General features: G+C 39.0%; 2 protein-coding genes across 2 annotated transcripts in view; one reads left to right on the forward strand and one right to left on the reverse strand.

The window, feature by feature from the left end:
• Positions 1–19,835, reverse strand: part of LOC134539806 (mediator of RNA polymerase II transcription subunit 20) — a 279,215-nt gene that overhangs the window by 86,223 nt on the left and 173,157 nt on the right. The window lies entirely within an intron of this gene.
• Positions 5,943–19,835, forward strand: part of LOC134539805 (facilitated trehalose transporter Tret1-like) — a 168,263-nt gene continuing 154,370 nt past the window's right edge. The window contains exon 1 of the mRNA XM_063382086.1: positions 5,943–6,150. Within this exon, the coding sequence (XP_063238156.1) occupies positions 6,127–6,150 (24 nt within the window). The 5' untranslated portion in view covers positions 5,943–6,126. The remainder of the gene's footprint in view (positions 6,151–19,835) is intronic.

Below are 19,835 nucleotides of genomic sequence, written 5' to 3' on the forward strand. Positions count from 1 at the left end.
TTTGAACGGTTTGAAGTTAAACAGAACTAACAATGAGATTTTTTTTTTTTTACTAAATCCGCCCACACTCAAGTAAGTTTTTTCTTCTTCTGGTGATTACTGAGCCTTCATTAGACTGAAAACATGGGCCGGGGCCGGACCGCTATAATCCCCGAAGGTATGCGCGGGTGACGTAAGCGGCCGTGCGGGCCGTCACGCCCTTGCCCACCACGCTCGTAACAATACGGTTGTTCAAGATTTCGATACATTAACGCTGACGTAGTTGGTAAATAGTATCATAAGAAAAACAAAAAAATATTTTCAGACTAAAATACATTAACTATAGGTACAGAAATTTCGAAATTAAACTCAGAAATATATTTTTTTCTCCCCCTTCGGAACGTGCGCCATGATATTGCATAGCTTTACTCTATTGTGCGAACGTAACAAAGAAAAAAAAAATATTCGAAGAAACACTAGTCAAAGCGCGCATTTTCTCGATAGGATCTCAAATAACTACGTGGTAGGACGTTCAAAGCTTCTTACTGATGGAAAACTTAATCGAACTGTACTTAAAACTAATGCCAGGCCGTGCGACTGAACGATTGCAGCTAGTACCGTGCTAGTAAAATGCTTAATGTTGATTGTGTCAGGGCCTTTAGCAGCTTGGGAGCGTGAACCGAATTTTAACTGGTCAGGGGCATGCGCAGATATAAACTCACCCAACCACCACCTTTTAAAAAAAAAATCCCGTGTCCGTCCCTGAAATAATCATGGGGACAAGACAAATAAATCAGAGGATTAAAACCAGATCCTTGGTGGGATTTTTCGTGTTCCGCGTTCCTTTCGGACGAGAAAACGTCGATTATCAGTTCAGGTGCCACGCTTAATCGCGAATCATCGGAGAATGGAAGAGATCTCCATCCGGCGTGCCACACATCCGCGATGATTCGCCGTCCAGTTGCCATATGATGTAGGTGCTTTGTTTTCACTATAGGACACACGCCATGCATAGACGACACCCGGATGAAGACGATTACGGACAGTTTTGAGATGTCACCCTGCATCCTGTTGCTGTTTGCGAGGCACGTCTGACCCTTGTTCCGATTGGCTGTCTACAGACTGCTGCTTGAAGCTAACACTGCTGCTGAAATCACGTACAGTCTGATCCCCGGATTATTTTGACCGGTGTATCTGAACCGTGCCACGTGCAGGGTGGTTAGATTTGGCAACGTTGCAAGCGAAGAGAAGCCGAAGGGAAACCGGTTTTATGTTTCGGTCGCGTGCCTTGCGGTTCGCGCTTCCGAGGGGTGAGAGTGCCAGGTGCTATGATACCCTCACCCCCTCCCCTTTCCCCGACTCTTCACATCTTTGCTTTAACGACAAAGCCATTAATTCCTCACACCATTCCCTCATCTTCGTCATTGAGACCAACCAACCCTCCTTACACGCACGCGCAGGCAGTTAGTTTGGAATTGAGCGACCGAGCTGTGTGTGTGGTGGGGGGGGGGGGGGGGGGAGATGGTTGCCAAGGGTAGTTCACGCTCGTTCACGCTCGTTCACGCTCGTTCACGCGTGCCTAAGAACGTAAGCATAACACCGAGTGCGTTAGTCACCCGAACAAGTGGTTCATATACTGCATGACTTTCGTGGTTTCCGTTTACTGTTGAACAAATCAAACATTAAGTTGGTAGTTGTGAAAAAAAAAATTAACTGCATTTTCATGATTCCATTAACAGATATTAAACTCTTTTTTCCCCATCGAAGTTGTAATTAGTTTACTTTTCTTTCGGTTTACCAATACGTGTTTTGAAACATATTTACAAGTTAGTTTACTGCTCTCCGCTGACTTGGTACGTCCTACATCTCACGGGGAAATTCAAAATACGTCGTGAAACACAGTTCCACATTTTCAAACACGTCCACGGACGCCAAAGATTTCGTGGATTCGATTACAAAAAATAAACACCCCCCCCCCCCCCCAAAAAAAAAAACCTTGACTCTAAATTTATGAGTATTGAGTCGGTATCTTTGTGGTTATGAGCCCACTGCAGTCATGTTCAAAACCAAGCAACGTAAAACCGTAACTAACATTTTGTTACCTACACGTCAGGGGGCTGACACTAGATAGAGGTTACGCTCTTATCTGAAGTAAGTCCCTTAGCTAATACCAACCTCGAAACAGTGCACCAACCCGTATGATTTAATGGTGTCCTTTATCTTCGAAAGAAAATTGCGGTTTTTCGACAACACAAGTATCGTTATTTTTATATATTAATATTTACTGGAAATAATGCTATTTAGCTAAAGTGATTAAAAATTATCACTTTTTTTTTTAATGGAAATACATGGAAATATTCGAAACTGTGGTCGAACTGTTACATATGATTTTGTCACACGTGTTAATAATCGAGCACACGTGTATACTTTTGCGGTATTAGTTGCAAGATTACTTTATAAATCATAATCAAATTCGTTTCAAAAAAATCAATAATGGGTCGGAAGATACAAAGGTACGAGTGAGAAACAAATACGTACTCGAAATGAGGGACAATTAACAAAAGTCCTACTATAAACGAAAAACAAATCAACAAAATATTCCACCCTCCATGGCCACAGAATATATATATATATATATATATATTTTTTTTTTTTTAGCACATTATAGAAGTTATGTATGACAATATATCACTCATGTATTATTAATTCACATTAGTATACAGCACAGACACTGCTAATACAAAAAAAAACTTGTCTATCGTATGATTTATTGGTTTTGGTCTCAGTCTTCACTGATTGAAGTTGGTACGTAAAGTGAGATTTACTACCTATTATTTGCCTGCCACCCCCCCCCCCCCCCAAAAAAAAATCTTTCACCAACGTGAAAGCTACGTCTTGTCTCTCGGCCTTCACCTATCCGGGCACACATCTGAAAACTTCTGAAAATCATTTAAGAATACGCTGAAGGCGGATAAGTGGATTTGTTCTCACACTTCGTTTTTGAGCTGCATTCAGCCGCTACTACGATCTTCAAAAAGGCCAACATTGATCGGCGCATTGGACGTCGATATCCGGCAACTATGACTTAAAAAAAAAAAAACACCACGTGATGAGAAGCTGAAAACTGAAATCAAAAGGTGTTTTCGTTTAGCAGGCGCCGCAACCAGAATAAACTCGCATTTACAGAGAATCAGGCCAAGAAATAGGAGGTAATGATGAGAAAATTGAGTTGGGGTGAGGATGGAAGTGGATAAACTATTTTCCTCATCACCCGAAAGACACTTCCGAACGCTTCCGTCCCGATGGGGAGTGTAAGGGGGCCAAGTCCATCTAAAACAACTTACGATGTCTGGGAGAAGAGATTGGAGGATAGAGAGGGAGAAGATAAGGAAAAAAAAAAGAGAAAAAGAGCGACTGGAGAGAAGCGTTTTTGAAAGTCTGCCAAAAATATTTCCCGACAGACCCCCACAGCTGGAGCTACACGTGCCCAGTGTAAAAAAAAGGGGGGGGGGAATTGGGGTGAGGGTAGAGAGGGGCTGATAGGGGAGGGGTGTGCCAGGGGTCGATCCTCTCTGGAACTACCCTACCCCTCGGGCTCAAATGTAGGACTCACCCTCCGGTTTAATGCGCAGTATAGTCGGTCATTCGTATTCCAGCTGGGTTCGTGCTGCAGAATGAAAAAGGAGAAAAAGGGGGGGGGGGGAGGCGTTGGGATGAGGTGACGCCACTCCACCAGCTGAACATTTATCTCCCCCCCTTTTTTTCCATCCCTCTTTAAAAAAAAATCTCCCATTACGACGCAAGCACCGGAACATCGGTTACCGACCTGCGCATAGCACCCTTGGGGTTCGCAAAAGCTCGCGGAATGAATTTTGGTACCTCGTCGCCAGAATTTGCGTGCGCTCATTAGGGACCATATTCTACAATGACACGCAAACGGAGACGTACCCGGCAATGCTGAGCTCTTCCGTTTACGTCGCTCCGTTTGACCAATAGAAGCCGAGTACCTGGCTGCGGTGGTAGCCATGTTTATGTTCCAAATACGGTAAAAATTGTTTCATCTACAAGCATATATAGTGGTCAATTATTACTTTGCCGTTTCTTTCTACTCTATATGTAAAATCTGTCCATGGTATGATCTCGAAGCGTAATATATACATTTTAAAATTAATATAATATTTCGTAATATTGAAATGCAATCCTATAGGTAATGGGAGACTGTTTCTTTTCCATGCATGGTTGAAGCAGCAGACGTGATAGTGAAATGTTCCGGGTGATCCGTTTCCGTGCCATTGTAGAACGGGACCTAAGGCTAATATAGGCTATATGCAGCATGAATAACATTGAGCACGCATACAAGTTTTAATAGCTTATTTCCTTCCAAAAACTTTTGACTAATTCGATATATAGATTGAAATAGAATGTAAATGGCAGAGCTGGCGCAAGGTCCACGGTCCAGATAGTCGACCGCCATCTTGAATTGTGACGTTACGGCGGCCATCTTGGACGATGTCACCGTTTAATTTTTCGTTTAGGCCGCCATCTTGGATTATGGCATCACGGAGGCCATATTGGATGACGACCTTGACTCTGACCTCTGATCATGTCGTCAGTCGCCATCTTTAAATTCGCCAACTTGGAATCGAGCACCCTATTCTACGAAAGTTGCAATTTTATTTACGGCCGTCATCTTGAACATCCGTAATTATTATCCGATTTCCATGGGAAAAATTATAAAATTTATAAACAAAATAATTAGTAAAATTTTAATAAAAATAACTTCCACAATTATGAAATTTGTCCGTCATAATGAAAAAAAAAACGTAATTTTTATGCTATAAATTTGGAAAAATCGATTTTTTTAATCACTCATTAATTAACTAATTGATTTTATCGATTCATGTCTTTGGTTTCTATCCTTACAAATTCCAACAATGTTTATTATAGGTAAAAACACGCTTATTAAATAAAACATAATTAAAACCTTAAAAGCTGCTTAAATTCATAATCTGCCAGCATCCAGTAAGACACCGATGTCATAATGGCCGTTATCTAGGAAATTCGTAATTATTAGGCAAGAAATTAGAAGAAAATTTTTTTCTAAAAATCATTAAAAATTCACTTATCAAATATATTGATTAATTCGATAGCTCTTCGTGCTTGGTAAGATACTTGCTCGACGCAGCTGCTTGGTCAGGTGGTCAGGCACATACAGTCAGTAGCCGAAATGCCTTATTTTCGATACTTGACACACATTTCAAACCTACACTGTAAGATGACAAACGTTTAAGACCAGACGTCTCCGAACCACGAGGCCAATCATGAACCGACTACAAACATTTTAGTTGACTGTCGTGACATCCGAGCGTTAAAACATTTTTTTTTTTTTCGTTACGGTCAGATGACATCTAAAGAAGTATATCAATCAAAAAGAAAGGTTAATTGATCATTTAACCACCGGTACAGGCACGATAGTTACTGCACTGCGGAGTAACAGGCGTTTTTACCTAAAGGCGGTCTGCCTAAACATGAATTCGTTACGGCGATTTGCCTTAAGACATTTTGCCTAAAGGCGTTTTTCCTAACGTCGAATTGCCTGACGGCGATTTGCCTAGCGGCGTTTTGTCTAAAGGAAAATTGCCTAATGGCGATTAACCCAACGGCGTTATGCCTAACGGCGTTTTGCCTAACTCCTATTTGGCCAACGGCGATTTTCCTAACGGCGTTTTGCCTAACGGCGTTTTGCCTGAACGGCGTTTTGCCTAAAATTAGGCAAAAACGACACATGCCCGCACTGCGTGCCGGAATCGTCTCGCCCGCAGGAGGGGACAGGTTCCCGGCGAGGTGCAGCCGGGCACCCGGAGGAGGGGAGGTATAAAGCCGGAGAGAGTGGGGGGGGGGGAAGGGGAACATCGAGAGCGATGGAGGAGGGGAAAGAGAGAAGCGCCTCGCCCCGCAGTCGGGCGGCGGGGCTCGAGGCGTGTTGACGTGCAAGACGCTCCGCAGGGGAAGCCGCCGGAAGGGAGACAGAAAGAGGGGACGACAGACGGCGACGAAGGGACGGACGCTAGGACGACGGGCGGCGCGCGGGAGTGGAGCCCGGCCCGCGTGGCGTGGTCCCGTCGGTCAGAGCCCACGGCGGCCGCCATGCCGCTGCGAGACAAATACAAGGTCAGTGTGGCAAGCACTCCCCTCTCCGGCCAGGAGAACCAACTGTGTTTACCACCACCACCCCCCCCTTTTTTTTACAGCCCCTCATAAAAAAAAACAACGAACCAGGAATAAAGTAGCTTGGCTACTGGGTTGTAGTAGGTAAACAGCTCCTGATGATGGCGACCGAAATGTGAACCGAAACGTCGGTGAATTTATTCGCCAAGGACGCGGCTACAACCCAGAAGCCAAGCTGCTTCAGACAATGGCCCGTGAAAGCCTGCTAACATTTTGAAACCAGGCATGATTTTATTTTTGAATCCGTGTGCAATAATACGTTAAAATTTTTTTATCAAACCCTCGGGGTACTTAACACGTATTTGAATGTACTGTATTTATAGCCTGCGGCGGGCCCTGGAATCTGCAGAGTCCTGGACCATTAATTTTGCGGGAGAGATGGGGATAGGGAGAGGGAGAGGGAGAGGGAGAGGGAGAGAGAGAGAGAGAGAGAGAGAGAGAGAGTGTGTGTGTGTGTGTATACTACCGGGGTTGCCTAGCGGGAAGGGAATAGGATCTTCCACCAGAAAGTTTTTAAAAATATATTTTTTTTTCAAGACAACCTGAAACTTAAATTTATGTTAAGAAATTCTGATACCACGTGTGTTCTGTTAACAAAAAGGTCCGTTCGGCTTTGGAGCTGCCCATGTTCGTGGCAATAATATAAGTGCTTAGTGTTCAATAGAAACACAAAAAGATTAAAAAAAAACCTAATAGCTTTGGTTGTATAACACAGCCTATCTGCGCAAGTACGCAACGCGCAAAATTCAATATAAACTGAGTGATATTAAAGATCTTCATTGAAAACATACTGATAATACGTAAAACCAAAATGTTAGCAGATATTTAGAAAATAATTTTTTTTTTTCATTCGCTATTTATTTTTCACGCTTTTTTTTTTGTCGTCCCGCCCTGCTCCGCGCCTTCTAAGCCGAGCCCGGGGCAGGTTGTCTCCCTCCCCCTCCCCCCGTATCAATCTCAGCAATGAGCAATTCATCCACCTTCACTAATCATTCATAATTTTGTAACTGAAGCTTCTTTACAGCCGTTCCGAAGGGCAAGTCGAGGCGATGACTCGTTAGACCATAACGTAAAACGCAACGCTGAGTGGTTGGAGCGCTCGATGACAGGGGAAGGCGCGAAACGAAGTTCACAAATACAAAGGGAATCTCTTAGTAGTATTATCTGTTTAATGAATTTCAATATTATGGGCAGTATTTTAATAAAATTCGTTGTCTAACATCTGGTCCAAAACCGGGGTTTAGTTTTTTTTTTCAAGTTTTTTTTCTCGTTTTTATCGGAGCCGTTTCATTATATGGTTGTTTCTTTTTTTATTATTTTCGGTCTGCAAATTGAATGATTCTATAGTCGACGTAGCTGCTTCATAGGTGAATTCTAGCGGCAAATGCAGAAACTACGCGAGATTACGCGTTTAGAAATGTAGTTGAAAACACGATCTTCATATATTTATCACGAATCGGAGTTATTTCTAAGAAGTCTACGTTAAATGTCGTGTCCGAGTTTCGTATTATACGTGTATTCGGAACATGAGAACAACATGACTTTGTTCGTTACCGAGGTTATATGTTATACCTCACTGGCGAGTACTGAAAGACTGGTTAAAATTATTTTATTTTGTAAAAAATATTTTTTTTTCTCAAACACTTGAATTATTGTGTTGAACTCTTTCATCAGAGTTAAAAGAAATGATTAAATTTCAGTACTTGAGGCCAGTGGCGGATCCAGGATTTTGGTTTGGGAGGGGCTTGGCCCAGCTGAGGCTAGGCTTTATCAAGGCAAACACTAAAACAATAGTGGACCCAGATGCTTTTGGAGGGGGCTTGAGCCCCTTAGCCCCCCCTCTGGATCCGCTACTGCTTGAGGCCATGCATTTGTACATATATTCAAAGCATATCTCTTATTTATTTCATGTCACTTTTGTAACTGCGCCATTTCTTTACAATTAATGATAGCCCCTTCCCAGAAGTCTTTCTGGAGCCACCACTGAGCACCAACCCAGCATTTGCCTGGGGAGATTTTCGAGAATTCTTGGGAAAAAGTCGTATTAAGAGATCGACGGAACGTTATTCGAAGCCGAGTACTTACGGATTTTCGAGTTTGGTGCCTTACGCACCGCGCCAAATCTCTCCAAGGAGTCATTATCGCATATAAATTCATTCACAGACCAAATACAGAACTTGAATTAACACCGTTCTGCACCTCGGGATTAGAGTTGGATCCGAACCACGCCGGTGATCGACATTAATGGTAACTGCTCCCTGGTGGTGGCGACTGCAATGTCGACCGAAACGTCGGTGAATTATTCGACAAGGACGCGGCTACAACCTCAGAAGCCAAGCTACTTCAACATTACTTAAATTTCCATGTGTAAACGATGGAGTACTTAAAAGTATACTATTCCCTGAGATAAGTGTGACATCAATTATCTATTGAAATTAAATTACAAAGAAAACTCACTTATTAAAATTTATAAACTGGCTACACTTCACAGAATCCGGCTCTGATAATAACCAATGGAGTAGCTCAGTGCGAAACTCACTGGTTATCTTAAGGTTGTCGAACGCGACAGCTCTGAAAGCGAATTTGCGTTAAGGGCGACACAGGCTCGCGCATCACATTCATTTTCGCCTCAACGCGCTAGACGCCGAATGGTATAAGAGGTGACCTTAAAATTACATCTTATAACAAGGGAAAAAAACAGTTCCCGGCATTTTCCTTTAACATTTACAATTTACACAGTTAAAACAATACGCATTAAATTTTTTTTAAAAAATTAAACTTTGTTAAGTCTGTGAAAAGGACCAGCAAAAGATTCTTTCACAATTTAAATTATCGGGAAAAAAATCAAAGAAAATGAAGTACTAAACTTATAAGTAGAGACTGGAAAAATTCGCGGATTCATTTCACGATAGGCTAAAATTCAAATAGTTATACCTCAGTGCTGCCTCTGCTATTGGCCCACAACTCACCTAGAGGACTCTGGGCCAATGAGAAACACCCAACCAAAGCTGTATCGAATTACAGTCTGCTACGTTGGGACGTCTCACAAGACAGCAGCCAATGAGTGGGTGGCATTTGACCGAGTGTACGTAGAACAATGGAGTTCATCCTACAGGTCATTGAACCCGCGAATTTTTTCGGTCCCTACGCTATAAGACATTAAAAAACATATATATTTTTAGAACGAAAACTCTTAGTGGTGGAATTTGGCTCTTATTTTTTTTACGGCACCAGCAGTCGGTCACCGGATGTGCGTAAGAAATTCGGCTTCTTGGCTGTGTGCAAATTAAAAAAACGAAAAGTCTAGAAACCACACCAACATTATATATATACACACACACTTCGGTAAATCGATGTTAAGATGTTATTTCCCTGGCACACATTCCACCGCTTAAGTTTTTTGGCCCGGGCGAAATCTGTTTATCCACGGTGACGGAAAATAACACCCACGAAAAAAGAAAAAGAAAAAAACCGCCCACACAAACTAAAATTCTTGGAGATATTTCAGAGAGCGTCAGCTTAAGTGGTTATCCGTATACCTAGGATAGCGCCCGTCTTCTACGCAATCGAAATAACCACTACAGAGTTTTAATTTATCTCAAATGAGGAGCCCGCTTCCTATTCCATGCATGTAAACCTGTTTTGTCTCAATTAAATTAAAAAAATAAAGTGTGTGTTCGTGTCACGCTGTTCCCGTTGGCTGCTGGTTTTCTTATTTCAAATAATTTATACATATATTTATTATTTTACATCAAACCAAAGACATACACACGGAATCATTAGCGTTGTACTGTTACACTCATACATAGTATTTTATGTTAATTGTTTTGATTAATGAGCATCAAAATTGTAATTATGTTTATTGTATAAAATTAGTACTGTGATATGTAGAAAAAAATTTTGCTCTATGGCACATGATATTTTGGTTAATAAAAAAGAAAAACGGTTGTTATAACATGAAATGGAGAGGAGGATAAACAGAAGAAAAAAAAGTGTTCATTTGAAATTGTGATGATTATTTTATAAAAGATATAAATTGTTATAAATTTGGAGTTCCAGACTATATCAATAAGGACCTTTATTACTCACTCAGTGGTCTGAAAGTAAGTGTTCTTATGCTCGTTACGTAAGTAGCTGAGCCGGCGCAGAATTTTTTTAATATTTATCAAACCAATGTAGTAAATTTAAATAGTTACTACTGAATCCCGTACAGCGTAAATCACCGTGCAGCAATCGTAACTAAGCTGTTAAATATTTTCACCTTAGATTTACGAAACACGCTGGTTACAAATTATCCAGTGACCTTCGTAAATTTACCGTTTATTTCCGAAAATTTACGGCACTGAGTTAGCATATTCTCAACACGAAAAAAACAATAATAATCTTATTATGGTAACAAAACGTTCAGACTCTTGTTGAACATACAAAAAAAATCTTATTTTCACCTTTTGTTTACCGTCTACCCTGTTTACAACGAAACACTCAACTCGAAGTCGGAAAACAGGCGTAGTTTCTAAGATACCGTTATCAGAGTTTACGAAAAACACTTCGTTTATTTCAGGTTATTTCTTCGTTGAAATATCCGTTAAAATTAATGTAACTCCTAACAGTGAGTGAAACGGGGGTTACACACGCAATAATAATACCAAAACAATGTGTTAGTGAAAACCTTTTTTGAATATTATGAAGTGTTCCGTTTATTGCATTCATTCAAGCCTAGATCGCCTAGTTGATAGACAAGTCGATCATTCCTCCGCTAAAGAACCTTCACGCGCGAAACCCATGGGACCGCCCCCCTGATGCCTTCAAATTTATGTCCTTGAATGGAACACGATATACAAAATAAGTCTTGGACACGCATACCCGTTTTAACTAGTTTGAGATAATTTGAAAAAAAAAAAAGCGCAAATTTTGTTTTTACTAACGCTAGTTTCGTCACCAATCTCAAAATTACACCTGTTGACGTGGGCAAACAGCTAAGACCCAGTTTGTGGGACTAGTTTTCTGAGCTCGAACAGGATGTGGAAAATTTTTATGTCACTGTAGCCGTCGTTAAAACTGTCCGTGACCACATAAAATACCGAGCGGCATAATTTGGATCACCGCGTCGGGAGACCATAAGTCTTGGAAGCCGTCCCATACGGACGACGGGTGTATTTGGGCCGCGTGCGAAGGTCGACTTTACGCGCTTTTGCCCTCATTCAGTGGAACTTTCTGAACGGCCCCCGGGAGTCTGAACATTCTCATACGCACGCACTTTCAAAAAGATAGACACAGAGAGAGAGCAAACATGCAAATTGCAAACATCCCACTTTATCACGGTGAGCACTTTGGTTTAAGATTTTATTTAAGAGCGTCTTTTTTTCTTCTTCAGATAATGTAACAAAGAACTCTTCTTTCAACACCACTGTCAGTAACAATTTGTCACCTTCGGTGAAACTTTTCTGTCCGAAGGTAAGATAAAAACTAAATTTAATATACCCCAACAAAAATTAAAAAAAAAATTGTTAGCTCTGATTATTTTCCGCGTTTAAGGTTTCTCCAATACAATTTTCGAAGAAACACGAAATTACCCTGCAATGCTATAAGAAAACATTTATACATATATATTAAACAAAAGATCCAGGCAGTATTTAACGTTTGGCATCCTCATTTTCGCGAAAATATGAATTAAACTTATTTTTGACAGAACGAACTATTCATTCGCGCTGATAAAAATCCTCAACTTTACGCTAGAAACAATTCGCATAGCGACTCAAGCTATAACGCGCGCGTGCACATCCAATGTTCAAGATTAACTCTAAACTTCACTAAAAGAACCAATCAGGAAAAATTATTTTTTTCAGTCACAAATTCCCTATTGAATCAGTTAAATGTCACTGTAGAGTATACACGCTGCTTTTCAGTGAATACCAGGGCATCAAAAAAATTGGCTAACAGTTTATGGCTCTTACTTTCACATCGGCAGAATAGATTCGACTGAAGATTCACTGAAAAATTGACTTATTACTGATTCAACTTTTAAGTTGTATTGATCACAATTTGAAATTATCTGATCAATACAACTTAAAAGTTGAATCAGTAGTAAGTCAATTTTTCAGTGAATCTTCAGTCGAATCTATTCTGCCGATGTGAAAGTAAGAGCCATAAACTGTTAGCCAATTTTTTTGATGCCCTGGTATTCACTGAAAAGCAGCGTGTATACTCTACAGTGACATTTAACTGATTCAATAGGGAATTTGTGACTGAAAAAAATAATTTTTCCTGATTGGTTCTTTTAGTGAAGTTTAGAGTTAATCTTGAACATTGGATGTGCACGCGCGCGTTATAGCTTGAGTCGCTATGCGAATTGTTTCTAGCGTAAAGTTGAGGATTTTTATCAGCGCGAATGAATAGTTCGTTCTGTCAAAAATAAGTTTAATTCATATTTTCGCGAAAATGAGGATGATGCCAAACGTTAAATACTGCCTGAATCTTTTGTTTAATATATATGTATAAATGTTTTCTTATAGCATTGCAGAGTAATTTCGTGTTTCTTCGAAAATTGTATTGGAGAAACCTTAAACGCGGAAAATAATCAGAGCTAACAATTTCAATACGCAGGTTTCCAAGTTATTGACTGACCATTCTGCTCATTACTTTATTTATTTCTCTTTCCTGCCAGTAAAAAATACACGACTACTATGAATAGAGTAATCTCACTAATGAGGTACAACACGAACTTTCCTTCAAAAAATGTGTATATATATATTTTTCAGGTAATTAATTATTCTCTATATATATATGTTTTTTTTTTTTCATAAACACACTGGTGTGTTTTCAGGCCATTGAATCATATGTCTTGGGGTGAGAGTTCATGTTATCTAACACCAATTAAAGCGTTAAATTGTATTTGATCCATAAAATACTTTTAAATAACACGCAGGCAACATGCAGTTATTTCCTGCATCGCGGGCTGCCTCTTCCTCAGGCGCGAAGTATAGACCCAATTGACACCAAAGCAAAATGTGTACACGTGTCTTTTTTCTAGAAAAAAAAAGGGTCATTATCTCAGCTGACAATGCGACTTCATCGCCCATTTAAGTCTGGCTTAATAATAGGGGGGGAAAGTAGGCTTCATCCACACACGCAAAGTGGAATATATTTTTGAGTACGCCGAGACAAACTTGTATGTGTTGCAACAAAATATACTGTATTGGCCTAACATAATTTTATGCTTAACAAAATTTATTTTAACCCATAGAAACACAATTTAAAAACGGGTATTTTTTACTTTTACTTGAAATACATTTTCAATTTAGTAACTTGAATGTGAGCTATTTTCTAAACTTCATTTTTTTTCAACCCCTTAGCTAATAATATGTTTATCAGTAAAGTTTTTTCCCCCAGAGGTTAAGCGTAAAAAAAGCAGTTCCTTAATCTCATACGTAAAAATAAGACATATAAATAAATACTAACATATATTTTGTTGAGGCAAACAATTTTTTTTCTCTCGCTACGGGCTGGATTTTTACAGCGAGTAAACTTGGAACCTCGGCAGATATGAATGGGAAAGATGAGGGAATGAGGAGGGTGTATCAACGATGGAGGAATATGCGGACAACACAGTGTTTTATGATCGCGATGACTTGAAATGAAGCATGTGATGGTTCGTCATGTAAACAACCGCTACTCACCACATAACCTCAAACAAGTAAAAAAAAAAAAAAAAAAAAAAAAAAAAAAAAAACATTAATAAATAAAAATGTTTACATCCTTAGCCAAGGAAGGAAGTCCACCAATACCGATCAAACCATCACGATTTTTAGATATTTCCTCATAATTTTGCTACCTGGGATAAAAATATATATACAGTGAGGAAGAAGTGTATGGGGCAAGCAGGAAAAAAAAAACTGTAAGAGCAAGTGTGCCTTGATAAATTGGGAGGCTAAAATTAAAATGGCCTTCATCCAAATTTAATAAAGTAACATATGTTTCAGAACCCTATAAATCTAACTACAGAGTGCTAATATTTTTACATGGGATTAAACTGCTGAAATAACTGATAAAAAAAGTGGATGTTTTCGGATGAAAGCCGAGGTTGGGTATTTATAATATGTGAATACAAATTACGTTCCATCCGCGAATGAAAAAAAAAAGCACCAGATTCAGATACGTTCCTGGTGTGTGCAGAAATCTCCAGATTATGCTTTTCTGCTGCTATGATAATAGAAACATCTCAAGTAGTGATAATACGACACTGACCCACAATATTGCAAGATATAATTAAATAGCAGCAGCTGGTATATCTCAGAGTAAATTCTAAAAACCGTAGTAGCAAGAAAATGATAATATTATGGCCACAATTTTGAGATATAGAGTTCACTAGGAAGATAAGGACGGGTTTATTAACTACGCAAGGCACGCAACACGCAAAAAAAAAGTCTTTACAAAGCATTCAAGTAGCAAGACGTCACCATCCCTTCAACTTGAAATTGTAAAATAGTTTTAAAAAAATTCTTCCACGAGTTTCTTTTAATAATTCATTTTTATCATGAAAACCCACGAAACTGTCAAAAATTGTAGTTAAAGGTGTTATTTTCTCCCACTCTGCGAAGATGTGACAAGTGAAAACGTGATGTATATAATAAAAAGAACATCGTGGGCTACGCATATGACCTCTGCATCTTTAAAATTTTTCGGAATTCTTCACTTCAAACATGGAAGGCGGAAACGCAAGCCGAAACGCGAGAAGTTGAAAGTTGGCTTACTCTTGCGTTGCGTTTTCACAAGATGCATGGCAGTGAAGTTTTTTTTTTAAACAGAAATTTCAGTTTCAATGCGTTAATTTACTTACGAAAACCGCTGGTGAATTTAACTCGGCGTTGACTTTTTCGCGGGGTTTGTATTGCCTCGTGGCCGTTATCGTTAAGGGAGTGCCTCCCATTTCAGGTCAAGATTTTATATTTACAGTAATTACAGATAAACTTGCAGACTTTTTTAATTGTTTAACTTTCACGAATTGAAAAAATATATACAGCGCATACATTTTGCATTATTAGCTGCCAAAGTTACATTTTTAACGTTTTTGGGTTGTACAAATAAGGAGAATTTAATTTATTGTAGAAACGAAACTTTTTAGGTTTAACTGCAATGCCACTGGCTACTTCAAGAAATGGTTCGAATTACTTTCGGAAAATATTAATTAATTTTACCTAGCATTTCAAAATTCTCAAATTTGGTACGATTGTGACAGCCAAGAAACATGAAATGAGTTTTTGTGATAGAAATGAAAACCGTATCATGAAGCAGCCAGTGGCATCGCAGTTAAACCTAAGACGTTTCAATTCTGTAATAAATTAAATTCTCCTTATTTGTACAACCCAAAAACGTTAAAAATGTAACTTTGGCAGATAATTATGCAAAAAGTATGCGCTGTATATATATTTTTTCATTTCGTGAAAGTTAAACAATTGAAAAAGTCTAAAAGTTGATCAGTGATAAATATAAATATAAAATCATGACCTGAGATGGGAGGTACACCCTTAAGGGGCCCGCCTCGTCAGGGGTGTATGTGTGTTAGTGAGGCAGGATGATAAGCGCGACGCTCGCTGGTATTTCCAGCGCGGTATAGCCTCTAAGCGCAAGTCTCTGAACTGGCGCGCATTCGTGTCGTCGTCACAGGATAACTGTGAAATTTGAGCGGTGACCGTAACATTATATGGCGGAGAAATGAAGATAAAGATGTTATGCAAGCCCCTTAAGTGCTTTCAAGAATCTGTACTGATTGTTTTATGCCTAAAAATTACTCTGAAAACACGCGTTTTAGGCATTTTAACGCTTCTAAAAATACAGTTTTAAAACTTAATCCGAAATTAAAAGTACTTTTCGGTCCTCAGCGAACTCTTAAATGCTATTCGTAAATAGGCCCCACTCGGATATCTTGAGTAGTTTTAAAATCGCGTTGTTTTTCCTGAAGCTCTGCACACCGTATGTGTGCCCAGGTAGGCGGGCCCCTTAAGGGGATTGGTGCACCAGCATCGTATTAAAAAAAACAATATATTTGTTAATGATTCAGCTTCTAGAGAAGATTTGAACCATTCTGGTGTAAAATTATTTTTTTTATTTTTTTATTTTAATTAAGTTATTGCTGATTTTCGGGAATTTCTTTAATTCAAGCTTTATTAATAAACTATAAAGAATTCAGTGGTAAAACTTTCGCAGATAAATTTTCAGACACGGGAGATATGACTGTGACCATTATTTTATCTGTAATCATTATTAATTTAACGTATTTACAATTTGAATTTTAATAAATGAGCTGCTACGAAATTGCGTGATATTCATTTGCGAATTTAATAACATTCGCGTTTTCATTTGTAATTCAAACGCCAATATATCTGTCGGCTGAATGATTGACTTTATTTTAGTCTTTAGCTTATTGCAGTCGGACCTAAAGTATAAACGTAACTGTAGAAGTTTGAGCAGCGTGCAAGCTCGGATACGAGAAATTATGGAGCGCGCTGGACAGTAGTGACACCTTGCGACAGTTTCCCGAACTGTTTGCAGCCAGTGTTTTCTCTCGTTCCCACCCTGCCTCAGCTGTCTGCTGTTTACGAAGGGGAGACGGGATTTCGCGCGAAACTGATATGAAGGTCAACGTACTCATTTTCAGTAGATAAGAGAACGTGTTTGGTCTAGCTCGGCGTATAATTGAATGGTTATTCTCTGTTATTATTTAGCACAGTGATTTAGCTAGATGTTTTTTGTTGTAAGCGTGAGATTTATTCAGGAATAAAATGCCGAAGAAACCTCCACCAAGCATAGTACACAAAAGAACAAAACTATCGAAAGCCATTAGAGCGCTTAGAAAAAAGAATACAGAAAGATAAGAGATTATTTTATTAAAGCTTTTTTACCATACATTTATTTTTCAGAGTTGCGTATGTACAACGCGATGGACGCGATGCGACAACATAAAGATGTGTAAAATTGTAAACATGCTTTTTTTTTCCAGCAATGCGTGAACCATTCATAAACTATACTCAACATGTATCCGTATGATTACGTTTGAATTTTTTTTATGACAGGCATCAATGTTAACAAGTTTATTAAGCCACAATATACTTTTTTTCAGAAAAATAAGTGTAGCAGAAAACACTCAACATAGTCTCACACAAAATCAGTTTACATGAATGCAGTTTTAAGAAGTAAGCTACGTAAATAATAGTTAAACATTATTTAATATATGCTGGTAACGTTTCCAAAGTATCAGCTTCGCCTTCATTCACGAACAATATTCGTGGCCTTATTTATTTATTTTGCTGGCGTTTCGTTGGTGACTGTTAGGATTGCAAAATTAGTAAACATTTTTCACCCTATCCTGAGTTAAATCTAAGTGTGCGCGGTTAGATGAGGACCAGATGTGTATCATGCTTACGCCTTTACACTCTACTCAGGGGTGCCCACAAGGGAGGGTAACGACGCAGGGGGGGGGGGGGGGGGGTGGTTAAAAGACGAGAAAAATGTATATATTATTTACATAATTATAGCTTCTAATGTGAAAATACGATTCTGGTGCTTTGATAAATGAAAGGGATCTTGTAAATCAAATTGGCAACCCCGCACTTTCCTCAACAAAAGCAGTTTGGCATCTGTCGGTTCAGGATGGAAATATTACCTGATATTACCAAAATTATTATTAGAAAATCAGTTTTAATTAATGCAAAATGTGATAAAATATAATACTAAAAAAGTATAATATTATAAAATAATTGAGTAAATCATTTAGAAAATGGCATAAAAAAATTCGGGGGGGGGGGGGCATAATTAGTTTAGGGGGGGGGTGAGTCATAGTGTTTGGGGGGGGGGGAGAGGTGGGCACCTCTGCTCTACTCATGCGGGTATTAACCATGCGCGTAAGGGCGTGTTGTTAATGACCTGTACGATAGTCAATCCTCTACGGACTCGAAAAATGTCACCTGCTCATTGGCTACTTGACTTGTGACAACTGTTTGTTATAATGCCTGTGATTCATCGTTGATTTTGTTGAGGAGTTTTCAGGGATTCAGAGCCTCCCATTTAACTGTGGCCGAATTGAAGAAGCAGTACAAATGTTACATGCTTGATTTCATAGCGAATGGAAACCACAAATATTTACTGATGTAGTGGTTGGTAAAAAAAAATATTCGTATCGCGTCCATCGCTTCGCGCCATGGTGGCTCCTATATTATATGGATTTACAAAATATAACGATTCACTTACGACACTTAAGATAAGGTGTGTAGGATTTTAAGAATTCACTTGAATTAATATTTAAGAACATATTTCAGGATAACTTGTGAAGACGCTCGTACAGACGGCACCGGTTGTGATGACTCATTGTTAGGGACACCTGTATTTCGAGAATACATTTCGTGTCAAGGTATTTCACAAAATACTGTAGCTTTTCTCCTGTGGTTATTGGCTGAGAGCGGTGAGAGGTGTCGTCCCGCTCTTGACGGGGCCAATGAGAATGTGGTCACAGTACTGCTGCACCCTCACAATTTGCCTTTCCTCTTATAAAAAGCTACAGTATTTTGTGAAATACCTTGACACGAAATGTATTCGCGAAATACAGGTGTCCCTACTCATTGTTACCAGAGCAGGGGCCATCTCGTGTACACGAAGTGGCATGCGAAACCTCAACACAACTCGAAAATCAGTGAGTGTTACATTGAAATGTGTCCGCTACAAATGTTCAGGAATTATAATTTTGAAATCGAGTAGAAATATTCCTGCAATTAGCATTAGGTATATTTTAATAGACATTGAAAGCGAATCATTAAGTAGCTTCAAAATCCAAATACCGGAATACAAATAGTCTGTAACAATACAGACCTCACCGACTAGATATGGTCCAGATTGTTAATACTAACACATTTGAAAAAAAACTGACTAGTTAATGAATATGTTGAAATTTTGTAAACCTGTTACTTAAGATGATTGGTGATGTAATAATGTCTCTTGGAAACTACATAAGATTTTAACTGCTTTTATTTCTCCATAAATTCGCAAATCACTATGGCGGCCAATTTACGATCACGATTTAGTTCTTAAATTTTAAATTAGTTTATTTGTTGAGAGCCTGGTACAATGTATCTGACCACTAAAGCGATCCAAGTCGCGTAGTGTATACTACTGCGAGGTTGCAGAAGTAGGCTCGGGTCGGGACGAATTTCGCTGTGAAGAAACAAAGGTTTTTAATACATAGAAAATTATCCCAAAGCCGAAATTTGTACAGTAGTAGAATGAACATTTCTTAGTAACACGTCAAAAGTGTAAGTACTGCCGCAAACCTTGTGTGTCACACCGAAAACGAGTAGTTAATTCCAAAATTAAATTTTTTTGCAACGATCCACAATAATGGATATTGCAAATGCAGTTTATGGAATAGACCTCAGTATGGAACCCAAAATAATCTAGAAACATTGCCCTATCTGAGGATAGTGATAAAAAGCACAAAGTTTAACATGTTTCTATAAAATAGACCTTTTAAATCATTTAAGTTAACGAATTCACTTTCATTCAATTTTAAGGTAATATAAATACATCTTACATAAACTTAAAGAGCCCAACGTGGAAATCGCTTAAAGTAATCGTTGTTGCAT

Source organism: Bacillus rossius, chromosome 16 (assembly GCF_032445375.1).
Source record: "Bacillus rossius redtenbacheri isolate Brsri chromosome 16, Brsri_v3, whole genome shotgun sequence".
In the NCBI taxonomy this organism is placed as follows: Eukaryota; Metazoa; Arthropoda; class Insecta; order Phasmatodea; family Bacillidae; genus Bacillus; species Bacillus rossius.